The 12,517-nt window shown below is 39.2% G+C and overlaps 1 protein-coding gene across 8 annotated transcripts in view; it reads left to right on the top strand.

Moving 5' to 3' along the window:
- Positions 1-12,517, top strand: part of dscaml1 (Down syndrome cell adhesion molecule like 1) — a 128,736-nt gene that overhangs the window by 107,777 nt on the left and 8,442 nt on the right. For 3 of the 8 annotated variants that reach the window (XM_026282702.1, XM_026282703.1, XM_026282704.1), the window contains exons 18-24: positions 656-841; positions 1,684-1,839; positions 4,620-4,774; positions 8,635-8,788; positions 10,417-10,534; positions 10,691-10,854; positions 11,344-11,442. In XM_026282702.1, coding sequence (XP_026138487.1) covers positions 656-841; positions 1,684-1,839; positions 4,620-4,774; positions 8,635-8,788; positions 10,417-10,534; positions 10,691-10,854; positions 11,344-11,442 — 1,032 coding nt within the window. The remainder of the gene's footprint in view (positions 1-655; positions 842-1,683; positions 1,840-4,619; positions 4,775-8,634; positions 8,789-10,416; positions 10,535-10,690; positions 10,855-11,343; positions 11,443-12,517) is intronic. The other 5 variants (XM_026282705.1, XM_026282710.1, XM_026282708.1 and 2 more) reach the window with 3 other exon arrangements.

Below are 12,517 nucleotides of genomic sequence, written 5' to 3' on the forward strand. Positions count from 1 at the left end.
TTTAGTGTGGTCCACCAGGGCCAGACAGAGTCAGACCCTAAGGCCTCTTCAAACAAATACCATCATTTCTCCTCTGCTCTCCCTCCCTCCCTCCCTCCTCACACCATCTCCTTTACTCACTCCTTCTTTCCTGCGCCAGCTGCAGCTGCTCCCTCATAGAGCCAAGCCAGCTTCATCCCTCCTCTATTCCTCCTTTCATCCTGCCGCCCGCACATGCTTTTTTCCCTCCCAGCAAGTAACACAGACAGGCTCTGTGTCCCCTCAATAGTGCTATTATTTATTCAGAGACGCAATTTGGCACATCACCACTGCCACATTTGCGGCGTATCCGGAAAAAAAAAATCTAACACATTTAGTAGGTGAAACAGCTCAAGATCGAGATAACAGGAACGTTTCACTTCTCTCTTTAGCTTTGGGATGTGATTGTTCTGTCCATTTTGAGTGTAGTTACAAGGTTGTTGATGCTCTCGGGCCATACCAAGTGCTCCAATTGCAGTATATTACTGTCATTTTACTATATCAATGTAATTGTGCTCTTCCACTGCAATTTTTGGTTTCCACTTCACCTATTGTATCTTGTTTCCATTGGCGCCTGAATTATTTTCCTGCCGCTTCCTTTGCTTTTATGTGACCGTCTCTCGTTTTTCTCTCGCAGTTCCTAGCCAGCCGCCCCAGAATGTACGGGCCATTACGGTGACATCAGACGAGGCGGTGATCACGTGGTCCGAGCCCCCAAGGATGACCCTGAATGGGGTTTTGAAGGGCTACCGTGTGGTGTTCTGGTCCCTCTACCCCGATGGAGGTGGGTGCTGTGGGGGCCAGACACTTAGGCTCAATCAGAGTAATTATACGCTATTACTGTTACTCCCTCAATAGACCCACTCCCCGTAGAGCGCCCCCTACTGCCCGCCCATGTATCCTGGCCAGTCCAACCCACAGAGTGTATATTTGTGGGGGGACAGGCATATATGTGTGTGTGTGTGTGTGTGTGTGTTGTTGTGGTCTTTTATAAATATATAAAGTGAGTATTTACTGTTTACAAGTTTACTAAATAAAATTAGCTTAAAAAACAGAAAACTTGTAAAAATGTAAAAATGTATCATAAATGTTCTGAATATTGCGAAAGTAATGACAAGGTAAGGGTATATTATTTATACCAAACAGAATTGAGAGTAAAAGTCAAGTCTATGGGTCTTTTTGTGTTTATTCGGCTATGTCACTTACAAAAAAATTACTTTGGCAGCACCTTGGCACAGTAACGATATCAGATGGTAAAACTACTGTATGATATTTTGATATGTACCTACTGCATTGTATTTAGTAGGATTTAAGGTTCTTCAAAAAAGCATGCTGTTACCATGGTGTATGTCCAAAAATAAATAATATTTTAACATCTCCGAAGAGCCATGGGAAAACTTTTAACTTTTTGTTTGTTTTGCATTTGGACATACATATCATTGTCTGCTAAATATAGCTATAGCACTGACAAGTAACCCTTTGTCCAGCGAAACAGACTATTTTAGTATCCCTCTGCATAATACCATGGTACTTTTTTTGTAAGTGGAATGTGAAAACATGGTTCTCCTGTGTTCCCTCATGTGTTCAAATTGTGTGCTGTTATTAGTAAGTAAATGAACATGCAATAAAAAAGGAGAGTCGTTACAATTTTTTCACGTCTCTCAGAATGGGGAGAGATGCAGAACATCACTACCATTCGTGAGCAGGTGGAGCTGAAGGGCTTGGAGAAGTTCACAAACTACAGCATTCAGGTTCTTGCCTACACACAGGCAGGAGATGGCGTCCGCAGCAACGTACTCTACATACAGACCAGAGAAGACCGTAAGTTCACGCATCACACATGTACACATGACCACTGATTGAATGTCAAGTTATTTGCAGAAAAAATAAAATAAAATGCAGCATTTATTCTAAACATAGTAAGCTGGTTTGTTCTCTGTTCACTACATAGGGAATGTAGCTTGTTGTCCGTTCCCAAGTTGACTTCTAAGGCATCTGTAAATTCTCTCATGCAGCCCACAAAAGTCTTGACTCATAATTTGATCCAACAGAGTTTAATGTTAGCATGCTGATAAGCTAAAATCTCAGTGGTCTTATATTGATAATTTTCAGATTTATATATAGGTCCATTAACATTTAATTGTTGTGATTGGGGGGACGTGTTAATTATTTTGATATAAGTATATTATGCTCAACAAGGCTGCAAATATTTGATCCAAATATTTTTGCAGGATATTTGAATATTTTAAAATATCCAAATATTTTGAATATTATGATTCAAAATATATATTTTTTACATTTAAATCTTTCGTAACATTAATATAAATTTTTACTACCACCTTTTAATTACCCAATTTAATTCATTCTTGCTGAATAAAATATATATATATATATATATATATATATATATATATATATATATATATATATATATATATATATATATATATATATATATATATATATATATAATATTTCCTGAGCTTGCAGCATTGTAGTTCATTCTGGGACTGCCACTGCCTTTATGAATGATTTTGTCTTAGAATGTGGCCCTTTGAGGGGACTTTAAGGACAAATTAATGTTACTTTCTAATGAGCATATTTATGATCCCTTTAATGGGCAGCTCACTAGGTTTTGGACCACAAATATACCTAAATGTATCTATATAACAGATAATTGTGACCCTCCGATGAGATTTCAACCCAGCCAGTGGTGGACCCATATTCAAGCATACAGCCACATTATGTGCAAGCCACTTCTCCTTTACCCAGACTCTGTTCAAGCTCAAGGGTGTTGTGTGTATGAGGTCTGGGTGGGTGGGTGGGTCTCGGGGGTTGTCAGATATAAAATCTTGCCACAAAACCACATTAGCTGGAGGCAAATGCTGCATGGTCCAGGTCTAGAATGATGCTGGATTGCTTGATTGCTGGATACGGTCACTGTGGCAACATTTAGGCTCTTATATAGTATTAGCACACTTAATGAGAATTAAGGCGCTGAAGGAGGGGGGTTCTGGGTATGTGTCTCAAAGCAGATCCAACATCCAACACAAGGAGGATTTATTCTTTGTGGATTAGCTGACATTCATTTTGGGCTTACACTGGTTGGGGTAGGATTAGGGCGATATCTGTCTCTCCTCTTTTCCTTGGTGGGGTTGAGAGGGGTTGAGGGAAATAAGGGGTGTTTTGGTGCTGGAGAGTGAGAGAGATGCATTTTCATTTAATTGAATTTAGATTTAGGAGTATACAGATTTGTGTGATGCGCTTTGTCAGTGGGGCTACCACAACAGTGTCACTACCAGAACTTTTGGTCAATAGTTTTGACCATTTTCCTTCTGCTCCTAGTAAGGAATCATGCTGTTAAATCATCATTAATACCACAAAATATCACAACAGTTTGTGTCACCATATTTTAAGACCTGAACCCCCTCATGGATTGACCCATTAGATTAAACCCTAGCAATGATGATGATGATTTTTTTTTTCCAAATCCTCCTTAAATCTCCATGTCTTCCTGAATATTGTAGACACACAAAAGTTAGATGGTTATTTCTAAAATGGCATAAGTGTGATGGTGTTTCAATGGATTTCGAGCCAATCCTGCAATAAAAAAAGCCTTGGTCTCCCACAAAAGGTTCAAGTCAATCAAACGAACAAACATTGCTTTGATTGCTCCCTCTAGATTTCACCTTCTCACACGCAACCCCACGATTGGTCGATTATGTACAATACCTGCATGTTATTGGTCAAGCTGCTCTGGATGTTTTAGACATTAAAATCCTGTCTGGGACGTGTCCCGTATGAACGACGCATATGGCCACTCTACAGAGATAAGGAAGCCAGTTCTATATTAATCTTCTGTTGTTTAATGTTGCTTAGCAAATTTGTTGTGAGTGCCACCAATTCATAGTTTTCTATAACGGCAGCAGATCTTTTGACCAAAAGTTCAAAACTTAGTGGTCGGCAAATATTCTTTGCAGTTTAATGAAAAGATAAAACAATGTGGTCGCATTGTTGGCCATGCTAATGTGTCGTCTGAATGATTATTCAACTAAAAATTAGTGTTGTCAAATGATTAATTGCGATTAATTGCAACCAATATAAAAGTTTTGGTTTTCATAGTGTGTGTGTGTATGTTTGTTGTGTATATGTATATATAAATACACACACATGCATATATTTCAGAAAGAAATATTATTTTTAGATATTAAATATATATGTTAATTATATGAGTACAAATATATACATGTAAATATTTTCGAATATATACTTTGTGTGTGTATTTATATATACATAATAAATATAAACAGTACATACGCATATATGAAAAAACGTTTACAATTAATCAAGATTAATCGTTTGACAGCACTACTAAAAATCGTTACTACATTTCATGCACACTGTACGCAAACCTTAACATACTTGAAAAACCCAAAGTGTAGGCTACTTGGTCAGCTGACAAAATAGGCTAACAACATCTAAGTCCATAAAAGCATTTTACGTATACGTTTTACCTTTTGGTCACTGGGAAATGTGGTAAATCTCACAATGCCTCTGTCATACATTTATCTAGTTTTCATACTCTATTTTTTTTCTTTTAGATCCTGGTCCTCCAGCGGGCATTAAAGCTGTGCCATCCTCTGCCACCAGTGTGGTGGTTTCCTGGCTTCCCCCTATAAAGCCCAATGGTATCATCCGAAAATACACAATTTACTGTTCCAGCCCTGGATCAGGCCAACCGGTGAGACAAAAAGGGGTAATTTGTTTTAAACATTGATTTTGGTGTTGGTGATGCTTGGTTGAGTATTTTTGTTTACAAATGAAGGCATGCTTGCATTTGTGTGTTCGTTGAATCAGACGAAAGTGAATATTTGTGTATTTGTTACACTTATTGGCTTGCTTTATTTCATATAGGTGTGGGCACAGTATGTGTGGATTTTAGATTTTGTATATATATATATATATATATATATATATATATATATATATATTTCTCGATCCTAAGTATAAATCAGTGTTTATTTCACCATTTTGTCTATTTGTGTCTGGATTTGTGACGAGTGTATTTTTAATCTGTGCATGTGTGAGGTTGTGCTGCAGTATCAGCAGGATATGTGTGTGTGTGTGTGTGTGTGTGTGTAAATGAGAGGCTCATACTGCAGTGTGTGCATGCAAGCTCACCCTCCCGTCTCATTTGCATATCTACGTCTCATCACGTTGCCTAGACAACCTCATCTGTTCATCAGGGAGGGCAGGAAACAAGCTGGCAGCACACACACACACACACACATCCCACAGGCTCGATCACATTTATAACCACCTCTTCGACAAACACACACACACACACGTAATTTGTGTACTCTCACATTGAATTAATGTACCTGTCCAGATATACACATTCTCACTCTCTTCCTTTCTTTCGCTCATTCACAAATCACTCCTCTCTCTCTCTCTCCGGCCTCTCGCAGAGCACGGGGTGATTACTATGTAAATGAGTGTGAGTGGGGGGGGGGGTGTAGAGAAGGAGGTGGGGGGGTCAGACTCAGCGTGCGGGGAGTACTTTTGTTCCTCTTTTCATTATCTCCCTCTATCGCTCCCCGGATCACTGCTATCTCCACACCGGAGGAATATTTTAATATCCGTTACAGTGCCCCACCCCTCCCGTCTGCACCTCCCGTACCTGATTCACGCTGAGATACACAGACAGAGAAGGGGGGGGGGGGGGTCCAAATGAACTAGGGAGAGAAGGTTCAGACACACTCCCAACACAGCCTTATAAGAAAACTTTTTGATGTCCCACAAATATGATCACTTGTAAGGGACCCCCTTCCTAAAATGTCAAGGCAGCTAAATATATAAAACCTATTTGACCCAAAAAATGGAGAGTGATGTACATTTTTTTTTAATTATTATTATTGTAGGGTTAGTTCACCCAAAAAATGAAAATTCTGTCATTAATTATCACCCTTATGTCCCTCCAAACTCGAAAGACCATCTTTGGAACGCAAATTATGATATTTTTGATGAAATTTGAGTGTTTTCTGGCCCTGCATAGACAGCAACAGAAATACCATATTCAAGGCCCAGAAAGGCAGTAAGGACATCATTAAAACAGTCCATGTGACATCAGTGGTGCATCAATCACATTTTTATGAAGCTACGAGAGGCCTTTTTTTGTCTTCGATGCGTTCACTGGAGTACCATGATGTATGCATGTGATGATGCTGCTGATGCAGGAATATTCTGACACCCTTAGCTCATCGTCTGTATCTTCCTGTTCAAATAAGTAAGGCTCTGCAAAAAATTCTTCATGTTTACAATATATTCATGTTTATGAAGACTGTTTTATATATAGTGTGCATCTTCCTCTGCTTGCAAACAAGGTGAAGCGCATCAGGGTTCTACATAAGAACATTATTTTTTGTAAAGTATTTTTAATAAAGAGGTTGAACCACTGATGTCACATGGACTATTTTAATGATGTCCTAACTACCTTTCTGGGCCTTAAACATTTGAGTTGTGTTGCTGTTTATGCAGGCTCAGAAAGCTATCGGATTTTATCAAAAATATCTTAATTGTTGTTCTGAAGATGAACGAAGGTCTTACGGGTTTGCAAAAATGGCTAGCTAAGAATGCATTTTGATGAACTCCGAAATCGCATACTGTAAAGTAGTTGCTAAAACTTACTTTGCGACTGTTTAAGTAATTTCTAGTATGAATCTCTTAAGTATGAATATTATTTAGACGTACTACATCGGTCATGTTCTCACTGTAACGTTAAAGTATCCGTTTGATGCATTTCACAATCTTAGCGGAAATAGCGGGTCATCAATACTATGGATACTAGCAGTTTTTCGCCTGCTATATTGTATGGAAGTAGGCAAATTCACATGCAGGGAAAGAGTTATTTCCAAGTTGGCTAACCAAAGTGGTCTAAGTATACCTGGGGAACTTATGTGTCCATAATCACACTGTCTGCTAAAGCCATCCAAAAATCAATCACTTATGAGGTTCCATTTCAGTTCAAATGCCCCCTCAGAAGAGCTGCTAGAACAACACTATGTGTGTGTGTGTGGATGTGTTAAGCATCAGGGCCGAGGGGTATGACGGATGATGGCAGGGCAGCATTCAGGGTGAACAGTGGGAATGACACTGTGTGTGTTTGCATGTCTGTGGGCAGCAGACATTCACTGTGATGAGCATTCGTTTGGACAGCAGACACACGGCTCTCTTAAACACACTACAATTACAGAGAGCTGGAAGCACAGCCTAACATCATGTTATTTATGTGTGTGCACAGCGTATATTGTTGTTTCTGTTGCACATTACAATGAAAGGTGGATATAATAATAGAAATACTCATCATGGAGTGTGTGTGTGTGTGTGTGTGTGTGTGTGTGTGTCTCATGCATGCTGAGGTGAGCAGCAGATATCTCTCATTAGCCGGCCTCTATTGTTAGTGTTATCTGAGGCTGACTGATCTTGTGTGTCTAGGGGTATTGTCTTTATACCCTCTCATCTACTTGTGTAAGGCCCCCTGGGTCTCTCACACACATACATAGACGCAAACACACATGCAGACACATAGTTCAGCCTTTTACACTCACATAAAGAAAAGCAGCAGAAATCTCTTAGCATGTTATTTAGCTAAGAATTGTGTCTGAACATAGTTCAGCCTTTTACACTCACATAAAGAAAAGCAGCAGAAATCTCTTAGCATGTTATTTAGCTAAGAATTGTGTTTGAATAATCATTTTCTCCAGGTGCTGCCACACCAAGAGTTACACATTCATCTTCACCGTTAAAGAATCCAGTGTAAATTCTGCATGAAAACAAGTCATCATCTTTCATTTTTAGCTTTAAAAAGCATTTTTATAAGAGCTGGTGCCAAAAGCAAGGCCAAAAACATTCTCTGTGCAAATACACATACATTTTTAGCAAGTGCAGCTCTGTTGTGTAAAACAAGTTATAAATGTGATACTTTAAAACTGAATCTGTAATTTAGGTGTGAAATTTTGTGGAGAAAAAGGTCACTGTCGATAATTTATTAATGTATAAAGCAAATATTACACATAAGTGACTTTTAAACCAAGCAACATTGTTGGTTAACATATCAAATTTATGTTGGTACTGTAAGAGTGATTTGTGTGAATTTCAATGCTCTGAATTCACATGACTAAAGCTGGTCACATTAAAGTAAGATTTCTTCACACAGATTCCACAATGGTTTCAAACTGCTGATGTGATTTAGCTGCACTTACACTCTGTGTAGGCAACTTTTGAAACTCATGCTCATGCAAAACTCATGCTCATGATATTACAAGATTTTGTCCCCAAAATATTGCGGACCCTTTATAGATGTTACTACACTGTTACTCATGGAACTAGCTATAAATTTAATAATTTAAAGCTTTCTGTTTCAGTAGCATGACCAACTAAAATAATAATTACTGTTTTCAAACAGGTTTCCTGAATAGAATATATAAGTCCCGCCTACAATTTTAAATTCTAACTAGGTAAAAGAGAAAACTGACTATAAAAGTAGACAATTTATGTTGTTGCCTTTATCAGCTCTGGGCACATTTGTAACTTGTGCTTCTGCAATGGGTTCTCCAGGCACCCAGTGAATATGAAGCCAACCCTGAGCTGCTGATATACAGAATCACCCATCTGACCCGGGGTCAGCAGTACTTGATCTGGGCAGCCGCCGTTACCACAGCTGGTCGGGGCAATATCAGTGAGAAGGTGACTGTGGAGCCTGCTGGAAAAGGTGAGTCCACCTTGAGTTTAATGAGAAAATAATTATTAATAAACATGCTGGTGTGATATATCTCCAGTCATATCTATAGTGTTCCTGTAGCTCAAGTGGTAGAGCATTGCCTTATCAAGCCCCAAGGTTGGGGGTGTGATTCCCAGGGAACACATGATAGGTAAAAATTGATAGCCTGAATGCACTGTAAGTCGGTTTGTATAAAAGAGTCTGCTAAATGCATACGTTTAATTTTTTATTTAATATCTGTACCAAAACAACTGCACTAAAGTCAGTACTTGATTGCAAAACAGATGGATTGACAGTTTCCACACATAAATTGATGGTTGAGGTTTCCTGTCTGTAATTTCGCTTTATTTACTTAGCAATCATGTAGACGTTGTGCAATTGCCTGATAAGGCAGATGACCTGAGTGAGAACTGGGTGTTACAGGTCATTCTCTGTCACTGATGCTCTCTTCTCTTCCTTTTCTTTGATTTTCTCCTGATGGATAGAGGTAAAGCCTGTCATGTATTATGTGGAGAGGAGTAAAAGTATCTAAATGAGAAAGAGGTGGCAGACAATGACCTGGCCAATATTCCAGACAATGAAGGGGGCAGTTCAATCAATATTTCTTGGGTCAGAAAACCATGGAGAGAACCTATGAGTTGCACATTTTCAGTGTGTGTGTATGTTGTTCTTTTACAAGTAATTCACGGCTAGTTCAAAGAGCAAGAGTCCCTTAAAGCCCAATTTTTTCAATTATGGATGATTTCCAATGTGTAAAATAAAAATAATAATAAATTATATATGAATACACTAAATGTTCATATATAATATGTAGACTTTAAATTCTAGAAAATAAACTTTTAATGGGGATGGTCACACTGATTTTATTAATTTTTTGCGAGGTGCAGTGCAGTTTTTTTTTTGTGCTTTGTTTTTTTAAGTTGAACTTGAGTATCGTGTCATGCATGAGACTCTGCCAAAGAGATGAGCGCAGTGGTCAAAGATGTCTGTTTAAATTGACTTGGTAGCCTCGTAGGCAGTATGCCAACATAAAATGCCTTTGCGCTTTGGATGTCCCTAGTTTGATGCCGCGTTCCAGGCAACCCGTAACCCGTGTTTTTCCAACCTTCTACCAGTGAAAGTGTACTGGAACAGCAGTCAAACCTGTGACTTCCCACCCGTGAACTCGTGCTAGATAGATGTATTTCCAGTTCCGAGCTCTAATGTCACATAGCCCGCGAAACAACAATGGCAGCCCCTACAGATAATATTGCGTATGGATGCAGTGTTTATTCAAGTTGTACACATAGAAAAATAGATTTTAGGAAAATGTAATGCTGCAATAAAATTAATAATCTAGCTACAATATCTTGCACTCAGGAAGTTTGGCGTGACTTGCCTGGAACGTTACAAAGTCATGAGTCGTGGTCTGAAGTCGTGACTTACGAGCTCAAAAACCTGCCTGGAACGCAGCATGAGTCCCAGCTCACGGACCTTTCCCGATCCCGCCCCCTCTCTCTCCCTCCCATTGCGCTTCCTGTCCTATCACAATAAAGGAAAAAATACCCCCCCCCCCCAAAAAATCAATCAATCTAGTTTACCTGTATATTAATACATGACTGTTTATTTGTCCTACTCAGCTCCTGCTAAAATCCTGTCTTTCGGAGGAACGGTGACCACTCCGTGGATGAAGGAAGTTCGGCTGCCGTGCAGCTCAGTGGGAGAGCCAACACCCACCATCAAATGGACCAAAGACAGGTATAGGATCAGCTTTCAACACAGTGTTTTTCCAATGAGTTCTTAAAATATAGAGACTTAAAGGTTTAGATTTACAAACCCAGATACCTGATCACATAATTGCCTCTATATTATTCAAAAACGAGAAGGTCAATATGAATGATTTGATCCTTACAGTGAGGACACTGCCATCCCAGTTACTCAAGATGGTCACCGGAATATTCTTTCAAATGGTACCCTGGTGCTGCGCTCTGTGAAAGCTGAGGATTCTGGGTACTACACCTGCACGGCCACCAACACACTGGGTTTTGACACAATCATCGTAAACCTGCTGGTACAAGGTAAGTAAGCGCATACTTTCACGTCACCCTGTAAAATTTACCTTGGACAACATTCCTATGAACAAGGTTTTAAGATTTGATTTTAGAATTAAGGTGCAGTCACGTGGAATTTGGCTCAATTTTGCCCAAAAAACGTCCATTGTCAATAATCCAAGTCACTTTCTAAGTAGCCTTTTCTAGGTCAGTTTGGCAATTTGCGTAACCAATTTAAACCTGTTGCAAAATCTGTGAGTGTAATTATTTCGCTCTCAAGTAAAATTCTCAATTTCACAGATTCCTATTGAGGACTCAATTTCAAACAACAGTAGATGTTACCACAACTATAGAGTGGGGATATAGATTATATATGAATATAGATGTCTTGTTAAAGGTCAAGTAAAAATTTACTGACATCAAAACACATAGTGGAGGAAATATAAAATATTGACTGCTGGTGTTTGACTATCAAAAGAACAATTCCCATCAATCTCTGTGTGCCCTGTGTTATAGTGCCTCCAGATCAACCACGTTTGACAGTTTCCACCACATCCACTTCTTCAATCACTCTGGCTTGGATCCCTGGAGACAATGGAGGAAGTTCCATCAGAGGTACAAGCACCTGTCCTTTTTCTTTCTGGTTGCCTCAGAACTTTTATACAAACCCGATTCCAAAAAAAGTTGGGACACTATACAAATTGTGAATAAAACCAGAATGCACAATTTGGAAGTTTCAAATGACATTATTTTATTCAGAATACAACATAGATGACATATCAAAATATGTAAACTGAGATTATGTATAATTTTAAGGGAAAAAATAAGTTTAGATTTTAGATTTCATGGCATCAACACATCTCAAAAAAGTTGGGACAAGGCCATGTTTACCACTGTGTGGCATCCCCTTTTCTTTTTATAACAGTCTGCAAACATCTGGGGAGACAAGTTGCTCAAGTTTAGCAATAGGAATGTTGTCCCATTCTTGTCTAATACAGGCTTCTAGTTGCTCAACTGTCTTGGGTCTTCTTTGTCACATCTTCCTCTTTATGATGCGTCAAATGTTTTCTCTTGGAGAAAGATCTGGACTGCAGGCTGGCCATTTCAGTACTCAGATCCTTCTATGCAGCCATGAGGTTGTAATTGATGCAGTATGTGGTCTGGTATCATCATGTTGGAAAATGCAAGGTCTTCCCTGAAAGAGACGACATCTGGATGGGAGCATATGTTGTTCTAGAACTTGGATATACCTTTCAGCATTGATGGTGCCTTTCCAGATGTGTAAGCTGCCCATGCCACACACACTCATGCAACCCCATACCAGCAGAGATGCAGGCTTCTGAACTAAGCGCTGATAAAAACTTGGGTTGTCCTTGTCCTCTTTAGTCCGGATGACATGACATCCCAATTTTCCAAAAATAACTTCAAATTTTGGTTCATCTGACCATAGAACAGTTTTCCATTTTCCACGGTCCATTTTAAATGAGCCTTGGCCCAGAGAAAATGCCTGCGCTTCTGGATCATGTTTAGATATGGCTTCTTTTTTGACCTATAGAGTTTTAGCCGGCAACGGCGAATAGCACGGTGTATTGTGTTCACCGACAATGTTTTCTGGAAGCATTCCAGAGCCCATGTTGTGATTTTCATTACAGTAACATTCCTGTATGTGATGCAGTGCCATCTAAGGGCC

The sequence above is a fragment of the Carassius auratus genome, chromosome 15, assembly GCF_003368295.1.
Source record: "Carassius auratus strain Wakin chromosome 15, ASM336829v1, whole genome shotgun sequence".
Taxonomy (NCBI): domain Eukaryota; kingdom Metazoa; phylum Chordata; class Actinopteri; order Cypriniformes; family Cyprinidae; genus Carassius; species Carassius auratus.